The following is a 25,077-nucleotide window of genomic DNA, read 5'->3' as shown; positions in this document are numbered from 1 at the left end:
AAGCTGCATGAAAAGACAAGCTAGGAAGTGATCCTGCTAACAAACATCACCTGTAACACATTAAGTGCTTCAGTACCCATTTTACCAAATAGCTGTTGTGGTCTAACTCACCAGTGTTGCCACCCACAGACTACAGAAACGTAGCAGCGTTGCAGGGAGCGATGAGCTTGGAGCCTGCATGCCAAACTAACTGTATTCTGTGAATGTGGAGCGTCTGACTGAAGTCTGGTTAATGCAATTGATTTAAACAGCAGCACATAAATGCACCACACAGGATGAGCTTCTAAATACGAAAGGCTTTTTAAAAAAAAAAAAAAAAAAAAAAAAAATCAAGAGGAGCACTTTTGTTTCATGTGGTCACTGCTCACTCTCTAAGCTGTCTGAAGTTGTGACTTATTTGTGAACACTGAAAACCACTGCATTCTTGGGATAGCTCAGTTTGAGAGTCACTACAAGCTGTTTTTGTTTTAAACAGTCACAAATAGCTTACTGTAATCTCAATTGATAATGATGATGCTGATGAGTGTGCGCGGCCTGTATGGAGCTTGTTTGGATCCCAGGTTCTCTAAAACCCACGTGAGCGCTTCCTGTAGCGAGACTAGGGCAGAGGAGCCTCCTGTAGCACAGCCACTTCAAAGACTGCCCTGTATTCTCTTTCCCCCGTGGGAAGTCATTATTGAGTTAGCGTTGGAGAGGCGCGCTTGTTTTCTCTCCCCTCCCTTGCTCTGTGGTGGGAGAAGCTCGGCCTGCGGTGAACACAAAGGCTCTGTCCAGGAGGGGGAGGGATAATGTTGTACACAATCCAGTCATTACTACACCGCTGTTGTGGCTTGCCTTCATTAAACTGAGGAGGGGTGCCTTTTTTTTTCAAGGTTGGAAAACTTCTGTCAAGACAAAGACGCCGCCATCTGCCAAAGTCTTTAGATGAGAACGTGGAGAGAGTGCATGTATGTGTGTGTATGTGTGCATGTGTGTGTGCGGTGTCTGTGAAAGAGCCGAGCTAAATTACAATCTGACGTTTCTTTCATCAGGCTTGTGTTCAGTGAAAGAGCAGCTCATTCAGCGTGTCTGTGCTCTTGAAAACATCTCAGATAAAGCTTGTCCTCAGATGTAGAAATCTGTGTAATATAAGCACCAGATTTCCTCAGAGTAACTCGCAAATGCATCATTCACTGGCTGAGGGATAAAAGCCGACACTGGGAGATGCGATCCGTCAGGGTGACTGAATGCTGAAACGGTCTGAGGCACTGTAGCCACTCCGATTCCAGAAATGAGAAACACAGATGTATTTATCCAAGGAGCCAGTGTTTGAGATCCAAATTACAGCTGCCTGAGGACCTTTGAAACACTGATAGACGGTTCACACAACTGAGCCATAAATATCTATAGACAGGTGTGGTTCTGTGAAGGAACCCTTTGTTTATTTTTGCACAGATTTGTGGCCAATGGGAACAGAAAACGTCGGCCCTAGTCACGCGGGCCTAGAGACTGGTTGGCAACTGCTTGATAACCACTGATTGCTAGGGGAAAAAGTGCATTACCTGACTAGTTGACAGGTGGTTGCGGGAGGTTGCTTGCGGTTGTTATGTGAAATTGGTTACAAAGTGATATAGAGTGCTGCACAGAAAACCTTGTGATTGCTTTGGCCCCGAAAAGATTGTCGCAGTCGCCCACAGTGCGCACGACCAACTTGTCTGCAAACACTTGCTAAGTCTCCAGGTTCTCATGACACTTTTTCCAACTTTTTCTACAGCTCAGTTGTCAGTGTTTGCGGACAAGCTGGCGTCATCCATGCACATTACAGCCAACAGTGGCAACCTGCTAGCAGCTAAAGCAATCACAAGGTGGTTTTTGGTGTAGCACCCACTTTGTGACCAATTTCACCTAGCATCAGCTAGCAACCACTCACCAACCACTCAACCACCGGTTGGGGAATACACATCTCTGGGCCAATATGACTGCGGCCTTATGCGATCACTTACATTGTTAGAAGAATAAGCCCCTTGAGATATCTGTGCTGTCTTACTGCACAAAGACACGTTCTTGAAAGGCAGATCAGTTAAAGATAAAAAGGGTAAAGTTTTGGGGCTCATATTCCTTAATCTGAAAAGATGCAGCTTTGGAAAAAGCTGATTCTTCCGTACAGTTCGACGTGCGTTTGGTGGCACATAAAAAGCACTGCCTCAGCTGACAAGGGTCTATTGAAATTCTCACATCATCACTTAGGTTTAAAAGCAGGATAAAAAAAGCAGCCAGCATTGCAGGCTTTGGTTTGGTCTGAGCTCAAAGAAGTCAAAGTCCTCAGGATTGACTTTGAAACTTTTTGTCAGAATCTTCCAGTTGGATTTACTCTCTAAATGCGCCGCTCTTTGCTTTTTCTGTGCTTTTACTGTCTCCTCGCTTACCTTCTGATTTATGTAATCACAAGAGACATTCTAGTCCTAAAAGTCTATTACTGCTTTTTCAGCCTGTCTGCTTTAAATTCCACTGTTAACATCTCCTTCTCATATCTTCTCATATCACAAGTCTGCAGTGACTAAATTCATAGTGTTAGGCACCGTTGTTTAATACGCCTCAATCTAAATGCATGGGCTGTTGGGCTGCACCGAAAAAAACCCCACTATAATCAATTGAATTAACTGGAGAGGACACTCCAAACAAGAGCGGAGGAAATTATGCAAGCACAGTACTTTGGGTTTAAGATGAGCTTGTGTATTCAAGACAAAAATCTGGAGTGGACTCCTGCTGAGAGAAAATCTGTACTACTTATCCCTGTTAGCTGGGAGACATTTGTGTCTTTGTTCTGCCCAGTGGGGTTTCTAATGATCTTGTTCAGTGCTGAGGCTAACATCAGATAGAGCAAGTCTATTATTTGTTTCAAAGCTTTCAGGACAGCGGTTTGACAGATGTGTGATGCCGTCTCGTGGAAATCCCTTCCCAGCAAACAGCTGGGTGTCACGCCAGCTCGCCGATTGACACCACAGAAAAATCCCTAATCCGTTTAATTTGAAGGGAAAAACTCAAAGCAAACAAAAAACTTCAAAAACCAAGGCTGAAGGGGAAATCTGGGTAATATTTTACTTGTGTTTTACAATAACACAGAGTTATGCTGAGGTTAAAAAAAACAACAACCAGCTGTGCTAGGCAGTATTCATGTGTGTGTGTGGGGGGGTGCTGACACTGAGCACAAGGGCACTTTCAAGGTGTTTGACCCACATGCCTCAGCTAACACAGTGACCCCGTGCTTGACCTCCTTTGCCCTGAGACACTTGCACTTGTTAGAGTTCCAGAAACTCCCCCCCTCCCTGTGGGAGAGCTGCTGTCAGAGCTGCCGACAACTCTCTCCGACGGTCACCGTCGAGGACAAAATGCCGAGGTTGAACAAGATGAGGGAGGTAGAGGGAGTGTGTAGAGCCAGCGAGGGTTGCTCCGCTGTCCAAAAATAAAAGACTGGTCTCAGGAAAGAGAACCTATACAACTTCATTTTTGGCAGATCCCTTTGTTGCTTTTCATTCGGCGCTGCACACAATCTTTTATTTGACGCACTCCTTTTCTACAGTGAAAACAACACCCATTGTCTTTGAGGACTGCTCACTTCACACCTACCATTCACAATTATTTGAGTCTCTCCATTCAGCTGGTGTGGTGCGAGGCTCGGCCCATCCTTAAGCCATTTCTTGTCAATTTTCCAGTCTTTGGAGCAATGTGTCATTGTCCATTTCACACATCTTATAGGCAATTCACACATTTGCTCCACAAAAGAAAAAGCAAACTAAATTTTCTTGCTAATGACTAACCCTGAAGCACTTCACTTGTATTCTGTTTTTTTTTTCCCTGCTAGACTATAATTGACCCAATTAATAAGGGTGGGTGGGTGGGTGTCTGCGAGAGAACCGGTGCTGTAAAAGGAAGCTGTGGCCCTTCTGATTCTCTGCGGTACTGTAACACAACAACAGGCTTATAAGCTTTGTGTGTGTGCTGGCTGCCGTGGATCTATGTTGGCCTGTCTCCAAGCTTTTTGATAAAGGGAGGGAAAAAAAAAAAACAAAGAAAGAAAGTGAGGCGACTCGCTTTTTTTCTGCGCAGTCCAGCAACTCTGCGGGGGTTTCTGGCAGCTGAAGACCTTCAAAAAAGCACACAGTGAAACTAACGGACTGGAGAGACTGCTGCTCCATTTGAAATAATACTGTCTGCTAACAATTCAGAGATAATTAGGATTGGACGGATATGTGAGGGCGGACTAAAAACCATATCCAACAAAAGGATGTTTGTGTGTGTTTTTGTGTGCTAAACTCTGAAATGGTGACCACTCCAGTGAGAAAAACAAAACAAAAAAGTTCCACATTACTGAGACAACGAGGAGCGCAATTTGCTTTGAGGTTGCACTCTTGATGTCAGTGCAAAGGGGTTCTGCTCTGAGTGTCGGAGCATCAAGGAGAGCCCCTGCCCCTGTGGTTTAAATCACGATGAAGGCTTTACGAGGTTGTAAATCTGAGACCGATGTCTCAGCAGTCAGATGAACTTTAAGAGTCGAAATGCACGTGGGACAGTGAAGAGATTAAATAAATCAACTCCCTGCAGCCAGCAAACATCCATTAATCGCCGTGTCCATCATGTACAGCTGATCGTGTATGCCTTGGCAGCAGCGGTGGGGGAGTGACAGGACACAGGGATTGCACCGGGGGTATAGATTACATCTCATCTAACCGCCTGGGCTCCCAGAGACGACTCACTTAGCGAAGGATGACAAATCCTGCGCGGGGGAATATCTCGCACTGAGGGAAAACAATGCCTACATGATCTGTCATCAAACCTGTCAGATGATACAAAGGGGGCCGCCACAACAAACCGCATGTATGATAGAGGAGGTTGGTCTGTGGAAATCACCGCTGCTGCCTCGCTCTCCTGCGCTGCTTTGCATTCTGACGGCAGCCTCCTTTTAATATTACACTGCAAACATGGGAACATAGTTTCATAAACCACAAGAGGAGACTGTATGAAATTTCTATTGGGTGTGAGCCAGACTGCTCATACATAAAGAACAGGAATAAAAAAAAAAAAACGAGAAGCTATTCATGCTTGGTTGCTCTCTCAAGTGGCTGGAGATGATAGAAGTGGTTCTACTGTCTTTTTCACAACATGACAGCCTACGTGAGCAGGGAAAAAAAAAATAGTGCAAACTTTTATTTAGAAAAGAGAAATGTAATGATTCAATCACAGGTCAGTGCCAGGAGATCACAGGGTAATCCATTTAATGATCGATCAAGGGCGTAGTAGCAGTCAGCACGTTAGGTCAAGCTGACATTTAGTTCCAGACGTACAGCAGGGGGGAAAAGAGCGAAGGAGCAGGGAAGGAAGAGCAGTGCTCCGGTGTGCCTCGGCAGACAAGAGACTGATTGAGTTTCTCTGTGAGTTGACAGAGCTTCAGTAGCTCTGTGTGCTTAAGAGAGTAAGATCGAGTGTGTGTCTTCTCTCTGCTCTGTGTCTTAAACAGCCCTGTACCCAAATCCTTATTCCTTCCACCCTTTACGATCCCAGCATCCGCTGCCCCTTTTTTTTGCTTTTAAAGAGCAGCATTTAAGACTCCTGCTGGAAAAATGTAGAAATGAGAACGTGAGGAAGGGAGGTAGAGACCACTAAATCCCCGCAGACCTTTTATCGTGTCTGCATCTGGGCGCTGAGCCTACAACATCAGGCGCACATTTTTCAACTGGGCTTTTTCCAGACGAGCACGCCACTTCGCTGAACCTTGGCCAGGAGTAAAACTGAGCTCATTACTGAGTAATGCGCTCACAGGCTCGTATTTAAAATGTGACTAATTGTTAAATATGAACTAGGAGGAGGAGAGAGCCATCAGACCTGTGCCATCTGAGAAGAAAGTGCAGATGTGGCATCTTTGGGCTCGCAGTGCTGGGGAAAGGTTGCACCTACGGAAGATTGAAGCAGCCCACGCAGACCCGCATGAGCTCCTGAAAGCTTCACGCAGAGTGAATCTGCTGAATGCTTCGGACTCTTCTAAGACTCAGTGATGGCTCTTTGACCACATAAACTGCATCTTTCGCAGGCCTTGTGCAACTGGCCCTGCTACAACAAATGACACTGATGCATCGTGGGAGGGGCTGAGCGGCACATGGCTCTGAAGGTAATTCTAACTAGCTGAAGGCCTCGGAGGTGTGTGTGAATGGATTTGTGTGTGCTGGGGGACTTACTTGACTCTTTGGATCCAGATGCAGTAGTCTGTGATGTACAGATCGTTCAGTATGTAGGCCGGGTCATTCTCTCGGAAGACTTTGTGAATATCCAGCAGGCATTTGAGGATGAAGGCTTTCCCTGGGCATGGCAACACAGCGGGGCGGGCAAATGGAAAAACGGTGTTATTCATGCTCACTATTAAGGATGACAATGTACTCCAGCTGCTGGCAGATACAGCATGTGTCTAAAGGCTTGCAGCCATTGTTCCATACATAAAAGCCAAGATACAGGATCAGAGGGAAATCCCAGAGAGCAGCAGAGTAATTTCATCCATGTGTTTTTTTTTTTTAGGAAAAAGTTCTTGGTTAAGAAGCGGTTCATCTGAGACAAAGACGACAACTCTATTTCTGTCGTCTGTCAAATTAATAGTGTTTCGGCTCAGACTCTGTCAAACACTGGTTTGCCTTGATTTATCAAAAATAGCACTGAATGTTTTTGATGATTTTCCACTTGACATAAATCCTAGTCTGCCTGCCATCCTTATCTGTATCCATTTTGCTTCTGATCTGATGTTACACACATCAATTAATTAGATGTAGCAAGTAAAAGCAGATTTTTAAATACGCATCTCTTTTTTTGATTTTTTTCCCATAGCGCTCAAAAAATTATTTCCTTCCAAGAAATCCTGACTGCTCCTAAAGCAAGAGGTTCATTTTCTCAAAGTCTTTCTTTGGCAGCTGGTGGTACATTTGATTTGATGTACATATCTAACCTTAAAATGCTAAAACTTACCAAAAAAAAAAAAATAGGCCCAAGTGTTTTGTTTTTTTGTTTGTTTGTCTTTTTTTTTGGGGGGGGGGGGGGGGGGGGCTGAGGATGCTTAAGGTAGAAAGCAATATAGAAAATGTGTGTGTGTGTGTGTGTGTGTGTGTGTGTGTGGGGGGGGGGGGGGGGGGGGGGGGGGGGGCTGTATTAAATCAGCCTTTGCAAAATGATAGAAATGCCCCAGGCAAACAAGTGTGATACCAGAGCTTACTGCATGCTTGGGTTTTTTTTTGCAGTAATGGCTTGTGATGCTTTTGCTATCACTGAGCAGCAAACATTAAAACTCCCTGACACCTGAACTGATTTCCTCGATCATTTATATGCAAGGAAATCCTCTGCTGACGATCCTTGGGTCCCGGTATTCATTTAAATCTTACACCGACACTTCCCATCCAATTAAACATTACAGCAGACCACAAAGAGAGCAAAACGAGGACTCGAGAAACACTAAAGGGAGCCTTAAAATCCCAAGATCGCAAACTGACTAAAACTCCGCCATACAACTCAAAATACACAGAGGACCCACTGCCAGCATCATGATGTCAGACACCGCAAACCACCCTAAGAAGTCAGGTGGTTTTAATATTGTGGCTTTTTGCTGTATATTCTTTTGGCATAAATGCACAAATTTTCATATTCTTGGTTTGTTTGGGGAAGAGACAGAAGAGGAGGTGACTGCATCGAGGTTCCCACAAACCAACAAGCCAATCAACAACAAGGAGAGTGTTTTAACTTTGGAGAGGCAGGCTGTGTGTCAGTATGATTTCAGAGCCCATCGCTGGAGGCATGAAGGCAGCTTTGGAAAAAGCACAGGAGAGTTATGTTTACAGCCTCCAGAAATATCCACCAGGAAGCCACCAGGGTTTCTGCAAAGTCACAAAATGTTGTTGATGACTAAGAATAGCAGCGCCTCATATCGTTTTATTTCGCTTTTTAATTCAATATCAACTTTTTAAATGTTTTTTTTTGTTAGTATTCTATAGGCTTAAAATTATGTGTTACATTTGATATAATAAAACATACAAATATTAACAGACATCAACTGTTATTATTTAAATAATTCCTAACAGCCAAAGTATGTACACTGTCAAACTATCTACCAAATAATGTGGACTTTCAGTCATCATTGACACTTGTACTTTGACAGTATGTTTTGAAATGGTTTTAGCGAGCCTGCTGCAGCTTTCAACACCCCAAACGCACTGCACATGCAGAACTCCACAGAATCTGCTTGAGTTATTCTGACAAATGGATTTTCCCCTAAGTACACAGCTAGTTCAGCTAGTTAAAGCGCTGCAGCATTTCTCCTTCAATCAGGCATATAAATAGCCATATAATGTGGCCAACAATCCACTGAGGGCAAGAGAAAATGCTCCTCTCCACCTCCAGAGAGCTGGTTGGCATTGTCCAGAGACATTCCAGACAAAACAAAATAAACAGTGCACTCACAGCGAGGAAAACCTTGAACAAACATTTGGTGCTCATTTAAAACATGGGATTGTATGTAGGGAAAACTGGCCTTTAACAAAAAAAAAAAAAAAAAAAAAAAAAATCATTGCTTGGATTCTGCAAGCCAAAAACCAGACTTGCTTCCAGGATTTGAATTTCTCTTTGATTTGAAGGAAGCTTTCCAAGTTGTTTGGAGAAAACTGGAGCAAAGGTTGAGTTTAACATAGTGATTGTTGGTGAAGGGTTTAGGACAAGTGAGTAAGGCATTTTAATCAAGTAACATGAGTTTTCAATGAGTGGGAAGGAACACGCATTCAAAATGTAGAGCACTAATTCCTTCATAGCTGCAGAATGGGCAGGCATGCAGTGCGGTGGTGGGTGTGAAATGGACCAAACACAAAAGCCTGCTGTGTTTTCTAGACACAAAACTGCTGCAGCAGCAAACTAACATTTTTTCCCCCAATTCTGTGCCCCCCTCATCCCCAAGTATATTTGTGCAGGAATATCACCTTAATGTTTAAAGAATTTACAGCATCATCAAAAGCACCGCTGAGCAGGTGCCAATGCTCGGCTGCTTTGGATTCATAAAGGGGGGAAGGGTCGGGTCAAAGTGCCCTTATAGTCAGTGAACAAGTATTTGATGGGTCTAGCTTGAACAGTATGTATCTATGGTGTGAATTTGATCATCATAGACATAGTTCGAGTTCATAGCGTTCACAAGATTTTCAGAAAAGATGACCTCTGACCTTTACCTGCAGGTCAAGGTTGCTGAGATTTGAACGTGTCTGAGATTTTTAGCACATACATTTGTGATGTGAATTTGAACAACCTAGGTCACACCGTTCTTGAGTTATGGCCAACGTTAAAGTTTTTGTAGAACACACGCCGTCACCAAGGCTATGACAATACCTAGACCTATTCTTCCAAACAGCTGAGCTAAAAATGAGTCAATATACAGATTAATAGAAGAGCACATGAATATTTAACTTTTTATCTGTTTATCATCACGTAAACACATACATAATGATGTATGTGAGAAATACCACCCTCAGTCTTCTTTGTCACAGCTTTCTCTGATAAAGAATACAATGTACATCTATTCCAACATATTTAGAATGAGAGACTATTGACGGCCCATACCAGCATCACTGTGCACACAGCAGCAGATTTCTTGTAACCGTAATAGAAGCTAGACTTTTGGAAAATCTCAATAAAATGAGAGAGGAAAAAGCTGCACCTCAGACAAATAAAACTGCATCATCTGCAAAGAGGGCAACACATGACCAGAATACAAGTTCATTGGTTTAATGAACCCCAGCACATTCTGAAAATCAATCAATTTAATGAATCATGCACTTACAAAATAACTTGAGATCAAAAGATCAATGCTTCCTAGTAGAAAACGCAGGCTCAAGTCCAACAATTATTCCCTCCACCTCAGCAATTTTCATATTTTAAAAAGTAATTCAGTGAGTAAATACAAATATGCAGTTTTTAAATGATGATTTCATTTATTAATTGAAAAAAGCTATCCAAACCTTCCTGTCCCATGTGAAGAAGTAATTCCTCCCCTTGTTATATCATGAATTAACTGTGAGTAACCAAATTTTTTTGGAAAGGTGAGTTCAATTTCACTAGCCACACCTAGATTACTGCCGGACCTGTAAATCAAGAAATCACTTAAATAGAACTTGTCTGGCAAAGTGAAGAAGTCTAAAAGACCTCAAAAAGCAACACATCATCACCACTCACAGATGAGAAACAAAGTAACTGACATCTATCAGTCTGGAAAGGGTTACAGAACAATTTCTAAGGCTTTGGGACTCCAGCAAACTATGGTGCGAGACATTATCCACACATGGAGCAAACATGGACCAGTGACGAACCTTCCCAGGAGTGGCCACATGAGAGCTACATGAGACCATCAATGGCTCATCCAGGAGGTCACAAAAGAAGCCACAACAACATCTAAAGCACTGAAGTCTCACTTGTCTCAGTTAAGGTCAAAATTCATGTTTCAGGAATAAGAAAAAAAATGCGCAAAAATGGCATCCATGGGAGAGTTCCAAGGAGAAAACCACTGCTGACCAAAACGAACACAAAGGTTCGTCTCACATTTGCCAAAAATCATCTTGATGATCCCCAAGACATTTGGAAAAATATTCTGTTGACCAACGAGACAAAAGTTGAACTTCTTGGAAGGTTTGAGTCCTGATACATCTGGCATAAAACTAACACAGCATTTCATAAAAAGAACCTCATACCAACAGTCAAACACTGTGGTGGTCTGGGGACGCTTTGCTGCTTCAGGACCTGGACTACTTGCTGTAATTGAATTCTGCTCTCTACCAGAAAACCCTGAAGGAAAATGTCCAGCCACCAGTTCATGCACTCGAGTTATGCAGCAGGACAATGATCCAAAACACACCAGGAAGTCCACCTCAGAATAGTTAAAAAAATAAATAAATAAAGGTTTTGGAAAGACCTAGTCAAAGACCAGACTTAAATCAGATTGAGATGCTTTGGCATGACCTTAAACAGGTCGATCATGCTTGAAAACCCTCCAATGTGGCTGAATTCAAACAATTCTGCAAAGAAGAGTGGACCCAAATTCTTTCAGAGCGATGTGAAAGACTCATTGCCAGTTATCACAAACATTTGATTGTGATTCTTGCTGCCAAGGATGTCACAACCAGTTATTAGGTTTAGGGGGCAATTCCTTTTTCACACAGTAGGTTTGGGCAGCTTTTTTCCCTTAATAAACGAAATCATCATTTAAAAATTTTGTATTTATTGAGGTTACCATTGTCTAAGCTTAAAATTTGTTTGATGAAACATGCAAATGTGGCTAATATGCAAAAAAAAAAAGAAATCAGGAAGGAGCCTAATACTTTTTTACAGCACTGACTGTTTGACAGCCCTGCATTAGAGATTGGACTAGTAGTTTACTAATAACCTAGAGAATAGGGAATCTCCTAAATTTTTTTTTTAAACCCATGCTGATAACATTCAAACTGTATCATCTTCTCTCTACTTTCCAGAGTGAAAGCAGAAGCAACAGTAAAAGCAGCAAAAGCAGCAGGAAGCGTTCTGCTTTTGTCAGATTTTACAACTAATGATGATATGCTTGAAAGGCTTCACCCTGTGTCAGGTCTAACGTGATGGCACTTTTCCGTCCCACCCCCTCAGCCACATGTGCACATCCAGTCCTTGAATCTCATCCAATAAAACATAATCAGCACCATGAACCCAACCTGGCCTGGATGTAAAATTTCTTTACTATTCCTTGATTTTCCATAATTAGGTCAGAGTGCCTTATGTGAGCTAAAATTTGACTTCCACAACTTGAAAGAAATTCCAGAGAAACAGCAGCTGTAAAAATGCTGGAGTGAATGAACACCACAGAAGTATGGCAGATCTATATTGAAGGTCATCTGATATTTTTTGTACTATCCTTTCTCTTTGATTACAAAAGCAGCATGACGGTGATGACCTCCCTGATACTTTGGAACTCTGACTCTGGCTCTCTGCTCTTCTGCACCCGCCGGGTGGGTCTTTAGTTACAGCCTCTTAGGAAGCAGGTGGAGGAGCTCCTTGAGAATACCCACCAAACTGCCAGAGGGCTGTTCAAATATTTACCCCTCGATAACATTTCCTCTGAAGCCTTAACCTGCTCGCTGCCATTAATGGGTTTGTTTTGCTAATATGAATGTTTGCTTGTACAGACAGTTAAATGAAGTGCCTCGAAAATGGAACGTGCATTTACAGTCGTCTTATCCTGACAAATTAATTAGTGTGTAAAGTAACGCTGGGAGGAATGGCAGCCTTAGACACGCAACAGAACAAATTACTATACTGTTACAGTTGATTAAGGAGAAGCCCTTTTACTTATTCTTCATAATGCTTGTAAATAATGAAGGTTATGAGCCAGGAGTGAACATTATTAAAAATAATACTCAAGTTTCCCCCCTCTCTAAATTTAAACAAATAAACAGAGCACATCATTGATGTTTTGGCTTCTTATTATGCACAGAGCCGAGCTAAAATATGATGTTCTTTGAGGTGTAAGGGGATAGAACAACTTCCAGGCTTGGGCTTAACAACAGAAATCTCTGCTCTGAGGTAAAAGAAAGAAAGGAAAGAGCGAGTCTAACCGCTGTTTCCCTGCCTCTCCTGATCAACTCATCTTCCTACTTAATGAGGCGAGGAAATGCTAATCTGGGGCTTAAAAGGCCTTTAATTTTCTGTCATTTACCAGTGTTAAAATCATCACAAGCTGGATAATCTTAGCTCTCACACATCCTGAGTATGTTTACACTGCTGACTTTCAGCTGTCTGTGGGGGCTTTTGATTTAAAGATTATGCCCAGCTTTGAGATATCAAAGTCAACAGTCCGTTCTCCTCTAATCCACATTTGGCTCCCTGAGGGATGGGAGCCCGGCCACTCTCTCTCGCATAGCTGGAGGAATATCATTTTCAAACACTCGCTGCAGTGTTCTCATGGACCACTTTCTTTGACCGGCAGGCTGCTTCTGCTAGACAGTACCCTATGAAAAGCAGTACCCTTTTCAGCAGCATCCACTCTTGATGAAGCAGCATCCCACTGGCTACGGACACGCAGCAGACTCTATCTGACTGCACATGCTCAAACCCATTTACATATGAAAGCACTGCTCTGCAGAAACCACGGGGTGGACAGAATCAATTAACACTAATTAGCAAAGATCCTGTGTTCACAGTGGAAAGAAATTAGGGTTGATTTAGGTTCTAGTTTTAACTCAAAACCACAAAACCCACAAAGAGACCGCTCTCGATCATGTGGCAGACGTCAAAGGGTCACCGCCAGTCTGCAGAGGTAATAATGGGTCTTTATGGATTTGTGGGTCTGTATGTGTTGCTGGTGTAGTGCTTTTAGAGGACTAACCTGAATTCAGAATTTTTGTTGTATCACGAATAGCCACAGAGACCAAAGAAAAGTGTCTGTAGAGTGGGTAGCACAAAACCCTCCGTCCAAATGACACCAGGACCTCTTGCAGGGAGCCGTACGTCTGCAGGAAAGAAAACAAGTCATTCGTAAGAGTATCCTGCACAGAACCAGACCACAGAAAGGGAAACACAAAGATGCAATTGGCTGAAAATTCTTGAGGTTTTTCCATCCTCTCTTATTCTCAGATTGAATACTGGCCCTTGTTGGTGAGAACTGCAGTTGACGCTGCTGTAATTACTCCTAACAACTACTCATTTATAGAGCTGGCAAAATAGGGGCTTGCAACTCTTAAACACCTCCACAGCCCTGGCCTGTTAATTGCTGCTTCTCTTTAATCAGTGCTATCACTCTCAGATGTTCTCGGCACTAATGGATACAGCCTGAAGACAGAACGAGAGATTTTTATCTTGTGTTTCTTTCCCTGTTTTTTTTTTTCCTCTTTGTGGCTTGTTAAGGATGTATTGCGAGCTTGCAAGTGCATGTCATTGGGGATCAGGCTCTCCCTTGGGCTTGTTTAGCAGGAGTGTAAATAAGGTCTGCTGCCCCGGGGTGGGTGAGGGGGGTGCGGGGGCTCACAGTCACACCAGTGCAGTCAACTGAGGACAAATAAACAGGCAGCAGATTGGGGGTGGGGGCTGGGGGGATAAGGTGGTAGAGAAAGGGGAATGTTTGGCATAAGCGAGGAAAGAAAGAGTAAGAGCATAAAAAGATAGCAGAGAGGAGAATAGAGTGAAGCAGCAGAGCTGGTATCAGCAGTGACACACAGATAGACGGGCAGTCAGAGACAGAGAGGAATCCATTGTAGAGCAGAACAGAGAGAGGAGGAGGAGGAGGGGAGGGGGACGGAGCAAGGTGGCCTCTCGATGGGAGCTGACAGCTCTACTGACTGACTGACAAGCAGCAAAGGGCTGCCATGCAGGTGAAGATGGGTCTTTGCTTCACTGTCAGCACACCAGGAAAAATTCTTCCTCTCAATCCACAGTCTGGGGCCTAGGTTCCCAAACGCCTCCAAGAACCCCCACAAGGTTCGTTTATAAAGAGCGCTGAAATGTGTTTTGATCGCAAGTGGTAATCATATGTGTGTGTGTGTGTGTGTCTGACACCTAATGAGGACGCTCTGGGATCCCATCACTCACAGCATATTCAAATGGCCTCTGGGACATTTTAACCACATGTGTAGTGTAGTGTGTCTCTAACATACATGAAGGATTGCCTATTCAACTGCGTCATCTGTTTTGGCAGATGTAGGGTAGAAGCATGTTACCCAGGGTGTGAGACAACTGGCAACAACAGCCCACAGCCCCCATGCGCAACAACAATAACAGAAAGCAGTACGACACAGAGCAGTAGTGAGAAGTACTCTGGGTGTGTGGCAGCAGAAGTGGTGCAGCTTCGTTAAATAACTGTCAGAGGAGATTTAAGCTTGATTTATGCCTGTGTGTGAAGGGATAATAGTGGAGCAGATGTGCACCTCCTCAAAAATGTGACTTTATCTCTGTGGTCGTGGACTACAGAGATAAAGCTGCGGAGTGGGAGGAGTTATTTTAAAGTCACATTTTTCTTTGTCCCACTGGCAATGCAAGTCACAGGCATTTGAAGCACTTCTAGAGCTTGGACTGCTGATTGTCAGTCAAAATTTTTGAGAAAAAAAAATTAGTCTAAATGAGTGCAATATAAGCTGGACTTAGTCACATGCTTAAAATCATGTCCTGTTAATGGTGGGTAGAAGCTAAAGTATACTTTTCACTTTCCATTTCTAGGTGCATTAAGCAGCCCTGAGAGGTGTACTACAAAGCCAGATAAATGGGTTAGCGAGTTATGTTGAGCCTAAAGTCGGAGTTTTGTGTGTCACTAAAGTGCCTCTCTTTTCATTTGGCTCAATCACCATGGTAACCTACGCCGGGCACATAACCTCGTCGGGACCAGGTTACGTCGGCTGAAAGCTCCACTTTTTCACCGATTCTTCTACTTACAGCATGCTTTAAGTGCAGTAAGTGCAGATCATCTGCTGGGGAATATGTTTTATATGTGCGAGCTGTTAAGCTGTACCTTACTAAAAACCACTGAATGAACAGCCACATTGTCACAGGACCTCTAATCTTTTACACTGCTGGAACTGCAGGGTCTTTTACTGTTATATTTTTAATGTTGTATGTATTTTTTCATGATTTTTCAATCACCATTTTCTTATCATCATCATCATCATCTGATAATATCTCTGACTGTAAAAGTCTGCACTCATAGGGATCATTTTGTGTCATACACACAAAAACACCCATTTTTATGAGCACACAGAGCCTGAAGCAGAAAGCCCAGTTTAACAGGGAAGGCTGATAACCAGCGACGTGATACCCGTCAGCTCCAGCTGGGATTTTAGGGTCTGAGCTGAACTTCCTTCATTTGTGATTTATTCTCTTAAATTTACTCTCTATGGCAACAACAAGAAGTGGCTTGTGGGTATTTAGACCTGTGTTTTCCATGCCGAAATGACAAAGCTAAAACAACAACAACAAGTGGTTGACTCTGACTAATAATTTAGGAAATGTATCATCAGTTCCTCACCTGTCTCGACAAACATTCATCCAGTCTACTTTAGACTTGGCTGATGTGTTGCTGGAAACCCAAAAAAAGAGCGGTGCTTAGTCTGACAAGGTCTGAATATTTTTGCTAAAAGTTGTTCTGTGTTCCCAGTCTTTCCCTGAGAGTGCTTGCTGCCTTCTACACTCTGTGTGTAGGGGCTCACATCCACATACAGGCACGTTTGTGAGGACCTCCACTGACGCATTCCCAAGCCTCATGTAACTAAGTTTAACCACAAACGAGTGGTAACCCTAACTCAAATTTAGTCCAAACCAAGTCGTAACGAACACATCTTTGAAAAAAAATGTGAAAAAAAAAAAAAAGAGAGCCTGACAGAAAGTGCATAACTTTTACAAAATGCAATCGCACTGATGATCTAAAACTCAAACTGATTCTTGGAACAACAGCAGGACAGGTTTCCATTTTACTTGTTTTTGTCGTTGGTTTCCTGTGGCAAATGACTTCAGTCACTTGTGTTATTTGGAAGAGCTGTTCTCAAGAAAAGGTGCAACCCACAATCTTCTCATTGTTCACAGCCATATTTTTAACAGGCACACAATCACGCACCCAGACTACTGTATCCTTCCAGATGTCCTCTTTGGAACACACCAACTTTATGATTACATGCATGTGAAGCATTTAAAAGACATCTGTAAACTGCAGCTACAATAAACACTGCTTACAGTCTCCCTGAACGGGCACTGCACTAGTAAAATAACACCAATTTTAAGTGCACTGAAGAAAGTTAGTAGTCGACTCTTTTTCAATATATCTAGTAGAACCATCTCTGCCATCTCAGCGCAATGGCTGCTTTACATCTCAGTGAATGAATAAACCTATCACTGAAACTGCAAAGGAACAGTCTCATATTGAGTAATGAGATAAGGTGAAAAAAGGTAGCTGCATGTGTCTCTGTGTCATTGTCAATCCTTTCAGTCATGTGGTACTGGTGTCTAATCTAGAACTAGATCCACACTTCCACAGATGAAGGAAAGGAAACTGGTGCAACTCCTCAAAACTTCTGATCCTATAGTTGGTACTGATGACTTCCTTTAGCACTGGTTGTTCTTAAACTGGGCCTCGACCAATCCGGTACTGAAATCTCATTCCAAATGATCCACATATTTGATTTGGCAAAGATTTTTTGCCAAATGGCCTTCTGGACACAACCTTCCCCGTTTATCCGGGATGGGACCGGCACTAGGAGTACACTGGCTTGTGTTCAGCCTCACAAAACCAAGAGAGACACAGGTTCACATAATTAACGCCGCATTTTACCATTAGTACCTACTCAGCGTGGGTCGACTCCACACGGTTTAGTTTTGTTTCCATTACAATTGCAGACCACCTCAGTGTGGGTGGAGTTGATATAGCAACGCAGGCAGAAGCCTCGTGACGTAATTTTTATGCGACTCAAAGTGTGTTAGCTTTTGTCTACACTGCTGTGTTGTACAATGGTACCAGTGAGCAGCAATTAGCTCAGAGACCTCATGATAAACTCTCATTTCTCATCTCATCTCCCACCAAGCACAGAAATGTCTGCACCTCCTCATTCGACTACGGTGTTGGTTTGCGTGTCTCCAGTTTCTTGCTGTCGGGTTTTAAAAATGGTGCAGCTGATTGTGGTGAAGGAGTCGCTCTCACCGCAGATCCCTTGAAACCCCGGCTGAGTGGGTACTAAAAAGTACCTGGTACTAATGGAAATGCCTACAAACTGTGCCAAGTCGAGCCACGCTGAGTAGGTACTAATGGAAACGCGGCAAATACCTTCAAAAATACTATGTCACAGAGTCCGTAATAAGTTGCTCACTTCCACCTCTTCCCAGTTTACACATTTCACAATATATTGGAACACAATGTGAGAATACACTGCTCTTGTTCCAAGAAGCAGCTTTACTGTGTAATCTGGATAACACTGCTGAGTAAAATGTGAAAGCTCTGAAGCCAACAGATCTGTTTCAGGTCAGGATTTACTCAGCAAATCCGTTCAGATTTGTCAGCTAACCTGCTTCTTGACACAAACCAAATGAGTCAAAACTGATCTGCATTCCCTCTGATGACTTTTATCAGTCTGATCAAGAATCAGTGGTTAACAGATTATATCACTATTTCATACAAGTGAAGTCAAAACCACAAACACATTGAGACTGTGCTCAATTTCACAGAAATGCTAAAAAAAAAAAAAAAACCTGCTTGGTTTGATCTCTTCTTTTCAATTAATCAAAAATCTAATTGTGGCCGTGAGAAAAGATGACAGACAAGCTAAATATACAGTGAGAAACCCCTGTGTATGATGCTGCTCAAACACACTCTATACACAAAAGTGATGGTCTGGTGGCAGGTTGTGAGCAGACAGTAAGGCAGACCACACAGACTGCTGCCAATGACTCTGCTTTGACAGACAGACGGAGCCTGGGCTCAGTCCGTTTACCTCAGTGTAAATAAAAGTAACGGAAACGGCAGGAAAATCAGTCCGAGTGTCAATATATTTACACAAAATGAAACTTTATACACAGCAGACTCACAGATGCATTCGAAAACCTTTTGACATTCACCTCCGGAGTCTAATTACTTTTTAACACATCCAGCCTACCCGCCAGACAGTAGCGGCTGCTGCTGCGCTGCGAGTCTGAGAGGATAACAAGAGGGTAACAAAAGAGGAGCTAAACTTTTAGATTTATTTATTACATTCTTGGTTATATTCAAATTGTGTTATTTCAGTAGTTCATGGTTCAATACAGCCACAACATTTTCTTACAAAGTTTCGCTAAAAGAAGACTGCAGAAAATGCCAGAAAAGGTCACTTCTTGGTTCTTCACAAAACTTTTCTTATAACTTTTGACTTTCAAGAAAGAGTGTTTGCAAGCAGCTACCAATGCCATTCTTAACTTAAAATGATAAAAGACAGTTTGTAAAACTAGCTGCCACTGTGGAGATGAGTGTAAGACACAGGACGGCAGAGTAACACATCAGCGTGCCCGCTGATCTGCCATGATTTGGATGTGGACAGGGAGTCATCTAATGGCACATTTAATATAATGTCTAATTATGCGCGCTGCTCATAAATTAACAGTAAACTCTAAGTTAATACCAAGTAAACAGGACCTGCTCTTGCCCCCCCCCCCAATTGTATTATTATAATTTCCTCACCTCCAGCCAGCACAGAGTCCCACTGAGTTTTCTGACAGTCCACGGTGACTCCACCTGCAGGGAAGAAGACAACAACTCATCATTGGAGCAGCAACAGACAGGAAACACCACAAGAACATCCACCGAAGTAAAGCGAAAGCAGCGCAGCAAAGAAAAGGCTACGAGCCATTTGAAATAAAGTGGGGAATTTGTTCTGGGCTCGCTCCATATTATAATATCCCAAGTGGAATTAAAATATTCACCTATGACGGATTTTGTTTTCATAGCTGAGATATAATTCAACGCTCAGCTGTATCAAATATTTACCACATGGTTTAACAAGGCAATCAAATATGTTCCCCTCGCTTTGCTGCAGCTACCTTAGCTGAGTGACACAAAGAGACCTGGACTGAGCTCTCGGATCTGCTGGTAATCTCTTAAGGCTCTGAACAAAATGGAAGGCGGTCTAAAGGATGTGAGGATAGAGGGCTTTGTTATCCAAGGCTAAGTGCTGCTCAGGAGGAGTTTCCTCTTCACACATACGTATACACACACACACACACACACACACACACACACACACACACACACACACACACACACACACACACACACACACACACACACACTCACATTGTGTTCCCCCTCTGTAGAGCGCACTTCATAGGTGTAAGCCAGCAGGATGTCCACAAGGCTCAGCCACGCTTGGTGACGAGACGTCTTGTCCAGCAGGTAGGAGCGGTTGGCGAATTTCCTCAGCTGCTCTTTCTCGTCATCGGTGAACGGTACAGCTGCACGAGAGAAAGGATTTCACAGTAAAAACAACCAATGACTCTAGTTTTTGATGCACACAAAAAAAGAATCCACCTGTAGGTGTGAGAAGAGGTCGCAGTGGTTAGGCTCCTTTTCACAGGTGAGCTCCTGACATACTGTCGGTAAATGACTTTACAAACAGTCCACACAGCCAACACATCATTTAGCAAAGCTCCACAGCCACAAGTTAAAGACGCAAATTAACGACTTTCGCGTCAAATGCATATTGAAACCAGCGCGTATCGAGGTGAGGCGCATAGTTTCACTGCAGGGATAAACAGCTTAATAAAAATAGGTTTAGCACAATAAGTCTTTAAGATTATGTCCACGCTAAGCCGGATAAATACGAGCTGCATGCCGTTTTGCTAACCTCATGTTTTAGTTTGAACAGACAAAAGAGCGCTTCTGAATTACAACGAGCCATGAGTTAGGGTTAAACGGGGACAGATTTGTGACCAGTCCTGGCCTGTTTTATGTGAGAATAAAATACCTGGTGTATACTGGGTGTGAATCTCATACTACCACACATCCGTAATCGTTGTTGAAATACAACTAGTACAGCAATCGAAATGACAGATTACAGCCCGGTTGTAAATTAAAACTCAAGTATGCTTCATCAGAGTCATTTAGTCACACGATGCTGGATTAGACATCCTTTTTGTGGAGTGTGTGTGTGTGTGTGTGTGTGTGTGTGTGTGTGTGTGTGTGTGTGTTTGTTTTAAGGAAAACAATCTTTAGGTCCATTTTCTTTTAAACTGAGGCTAAGACACAAAGATTCTCCACCTCTTCAAATCCCAGAATCCACACAACCAAATGACTGCATCAGAGGGATGTTCCTCTCTCTGTTTTACACCGTGCCACAAAAGTGGCTGCACACATCCTTACAAGAACTTTTATTCAAATCAATTATAGTCTATTTTACTGAAAAACTGTTCGCACTGTCACCTCACAACGAAAAGTGTGTTGGTTCAACCCTTCCTGGGCTGAACCACAAACCTTTCTGTGCTCAGTTTCCATGTTCTCCCTGTAATTGTATGGCTTTTGCTCTGGTGTTTAAATGTGACAAAGTGCTGTGTGAACGTGGCTTGTAGCGTAAATTGCTCTGAGCGTGTAGTAACACTAGAAAAGTGCTACAGAAATGTCAGTGCACATACACTAATGAAAATGAACACCAGAGTAAATATATAAAAATACTTCATGCTCAATTATCTGCCGTTTGTTTCTTACAACAATTTTACAATCCTAGGATGGGAATTATAGCACACTACATCACAATGGTCTCCTTACCGCAAACTGACACACAGTTGTGTCTTGTTGCATATATAAGGGAAGAATAAGAAGAAACTTTCCAGTTTTTTTCATACAGTGGAAAGCAAACTGAAGGTTTGCACAGCGTTTCCACACCCTGCTTTTGACTGGAGCCCAGTGCATGGCTGTGGTGTAGTTGCTGATTAAATTCCGTGTTGAGGAGCAGAAGCAAAATAAGACAAATAGTCCCACATTAAATAAGCTAAATTAGCAGAGCCACTGTTATTAGTGCTGCGTGTGTTTTAAAGCTGAACAGCTTTGCATTAAGAAAATTTAGAGCTCTGTAATGTGAAAATATCTCAAACCCTCGGCTTCCTTTCTCTCTGCAAATTCACTAACTGTTGCCTTTTGAAAGAGACATCTGCTTAATGGGGATCTGTGGCAAGCCTAATGGGGCGACACAAACAGACTTCAATCCCATTTAAGCGATCTGCGATCATTCAGTATTGAAAGGCACGCTGAATGTCTGCAGCAATGTGCTGTAACTCAACTGCCTTTTTTTTTTCCTTCTCTCCTCCAACCAGCTTATTAAACAGCTGAAAGCAATTCCTCTCTCTGCATGAGAAAAGGAGAGTCCCTGCTCTGAGCCCCTGATGTGCAAGGTGTGCGCTGGCTAGAGCAAATACACACACACACACACACACACACATATTTATATACAGGCAGTGCTTCAGAGTGATCTCTCTGGCTGCAGTGGGAATTTGGCTGTGCTGGGAAGGAGATTCCTGCTGCATTACGTCAGGTTTTAGCTCCCTACAGACACTACCTGAGTCCCTCGTCAGTGCAGCTGCAGAGGGAGAGCTCAGACACAAAAATCTGCATGCACGTGCACCCCCACTCTTCTTCAAACATAGCGACACAGGCACTGAGATAAGGGGAGAAGCTATAAATATAAAACACCAAAGTGACTCACTTGCTTAAGTAACAGCTATCTAAGCGAATGCGCATCCATGTCGCTCAGACACACACGCACGCATGCATGCAAACACACACACACACACACATGCACACAAATGCCAGGATGCATAAGCACTTGAGGAAAACAAAGCACCCTCTCTCTCCTTCAGCACAGACACAGCAGCTTCATGCAGCTGATATATTTTCTATTAACTCTGCATACCTGATTTACCCACTGCCACATTCATTCATCTCCACTATGGAGCCAGTCAATTCTAGTGGGCATTAGCACACACCCTATGAGGACCTCTGCTGATTGCAAATTAATTTCTGACCTAAATCCTCCTGCTGGAACGGAAGCCTGGCTCGTCACTGCTCTCTACAGGTCCAGATGGCCGGATGGCATGGAGCAAATATGCTTGGTCAAAATACTGCTGAGGGCTGGAAAATGCTCCCAGAATCACACAAACGCTAGAGGTCAAAGTGTGACCACGCATAACAGAGTCGGTTAATTCTGCGCATAGACACTGTGATAACGTCAAGAATCGAATCAAAGGGACATTTAATGATCAGCCTGTTCAGACTTGAGTAGTGTTGCAGTCTAAATCAACAGGAGACTATCTAAGCTGGTCACAGGTCAGATTTCTATACCCAGCCATAACAAAGAGTGTCAGGTAGAGAGAGGCAAAGCTGTCAGGAACATTTAGGCTGGACCGGTGCGTTAATGCAGGCCTCCAGTGGACAGCTGTGGCCTGTCAGTGCGCTGGCCCTGACACTGGAGAGCACAAAGGGGCCAGTTTCTACTTCATTAGCACTCGGGTCCACATCCATCTGTCAGGTGACATATATATCAGGCTTAGCAGAAGCGAGGGAAGGAAAGGGAGGGGTGGATCTAGAAACCCAGATTGAGGAACTGTAGTTCTCCATTTGAAAAATATGGCAAACAGTTAAAATCATGAGCACGCTTTCAAGATTTGATGGCAAGCCGCTTAAATCTCCTGACCGACGCCATTCTTCACACTCGGCTGAGACTAATGCTATTCGAGCTGTCAATCAAGCCATTAAGTTTAATTTGGCCCATTTATCTACGCCCGGGCTCCCGACTGAGCCACTCCATCTCAGAATGCAGAATGAGGAGAGGGAGCCGGCGGAGCTACAGTGAACCGTAATGTTCGTCGGAAGCTAAACTCTAAGATGAAGCTAATGGCCTTTGCCTTGCTGACTGATGGCTGCTCGTCAGCGCTGGTAAAAGCACGACCAGCAGCGCTGCCTCCAGCAACACTGCTATCTGTTTAATCTAAATCCTCCCTTAAGCGTACAGCATCCATTCACTACACATAGGCTGTGGCCGTGAGCCGCAGTGAAAGCTCTGGAATTAGCAGGCTGTTAGGAAAGCTGGATGGCACAATTACAGAGTCTCTTAGAGTGCCGGGGTTCATAAGCTATCGCTCGTGTGGAAGAGGCTGAACAAAGAAAGGAAACTGGGACCCTCCAGACAGCAAGCAGCTCTTCTCAATCTAAACACAAGGCCCGTTAATGTAAACGGGTGGGAACTTATCAGAAAGGAAAAAAAAATAATGGTTTAAATTAGTCAACAGGCAGCAGAGGGATGGAGTGATGAGGGAAAGTCCAAGTTCAATCCTTCATAATGACAAGAGTCTTTCCTGTTGAAGTGCCCCGAGGCACTTTAGCAGGGAGTGCAGAAAGCTAGCAGAGGTCTGTCCTTTCCTTAGAAAGGGGCACTGAAAAGACTTGTGTGTCCTTTAGGGTTCAATATACTGTCAGTGTCTGGCAAGCTCAGCAATAAGACTCCTTCTCTCTCTGTTTCAATTCACAAAAGCATTTGGGGGAAGATTTAAAGTACAGCAAACAGGAAAATGGTCATAAACAATGCATGATTGCCCTCTTAATTTTTGAAACTTCATGCCACCTTCTGGTAGCATCCTGTAATTACTTTGTTGGCGTTCCAATAAATGTGAATCATTCATCAAGTTATGTCACAGACTGTGTAAAATTGCTTTAAATAACTGAAGGTAAAGGTGCAAACTGAGGATGGGAAACCATATGCTACATATGTAAAAATGCAGATGCAACTTGCCCCTGTTTACCATGCAAACCCATTACACCACACAATAAACCATTGCACTCAGGTATTAGGTCTTCCTGTTTCTCGGTCAGTGATACTGCACTTTCAGTACTTCACTAAAATGCAATTGCAGGGCCAGTTTTAAAGTACTCAGATATTACTATGCAGAGTATTTTAGCTTAATGCACTTTTATACCTCGACTCTATCTCCTAGAGAAATGTTGTTCCTTTGAATTTCTGTTTATATACCAACTTCAGCTTCCTTTTATCAGATGTATGAACCATACAACCATTGTCCAATTACAAAACACAGATGTCCAATCAGGACCAATCAGCACAGACGTGTCAGTGGGAGTCACAGCTCTTCTAAAGTTGGTTCAATTTAAACAGTTCTAAAAACTCAGGTGATGTCATATTTTACAACAAATCAAACATTGAAAGAAAAATGTAAACAAACCTTTGTTGTAGACGCCTCGCTACAGTAGATACAAACTTTGTGTGTGTCATCAAGCTACAATACTGATTACACATCTTTATGTATCAGTAATAACATTTTAACATTATCCATTATAATATCATGCCAACACTAAATAGATTGAATGGTGTAAAGACTTAAAATGATGACATAAACTCACCAGATTCCCCCTCTTGCTCTGTGGACGGACTCAGCTTTGTCCACCATGGCCTGAACTTCAGCAGCCCTTTTATTTCATCATCCTCAAACAAATCAGCCCTGCAATGACACGTGGATGTAAGTAAAAATAGCACAGGAATAAAGTGGATTTGTGTCAGAGATTTCCAGCCTCGTTAA

The 25,077-nt window shown here is 43.0% G+C and overlaps 1 protein-coding gene across 2 annotated transcripts in view; it reads right to left on the bottom strand.

Moving 5' to 3' along the window:
* Positions 1-25,077, bottom strand: part of shq1 (SHQ1, H/ACA ribonucleoprotein assembly factor) — a 36,079-nt gene that overhangs the window by 3,442 nt on the left and 7,560 nt on the right. For both annotated transcript variants that reach the window (XM_030728576.1, XM_030728575.1), the window contains exons 7-11: positions 24,902-24,999; positions 19,796-19,953; positions 19,184-19,237; positions 13,391-13,514; positions 6,210-6,330 (exon numbers count right to left, since the gene is read on the bottom strand). In XM_030728576.1, the coding sequence (XP_030584436.1) occupies positions 6,210-6,330; positions 13,391-13,514; positions 19,184-19,237; positions 19,796-19,953; positions 24,902-24,999 (555 nt within the window). The remainder of the gene's footprint in view (positions 1-6,209; positions 6,331-13,390; positions 13,515-19,183; positions 19,238-19,795; positions 19,954-24,901; positions 25,000-25,077) is intronic.

Source organism: Archocentrus centrarchus, chromosome 5, assembly GCF_007364275.1.
Source record: "Archocentrus centrarchus isolate MPI-CPG fArcCen1 chromosome 5, fArcCen1, whole genome shotgun sequence".
Classification (NCBI taxonomy): domain Eukaryota; kingdom Metazoa; phylum Chordata; class Actinopteri; order Cichliformes; family Cichlidae; genus Archocentrus; species Archocentrus centrarchus.
The sequence above is the reverse complement of the archived record's forward strand: the minus strand, read 5'-3'. Positions and strand labels throughout refer to the sequence as shown.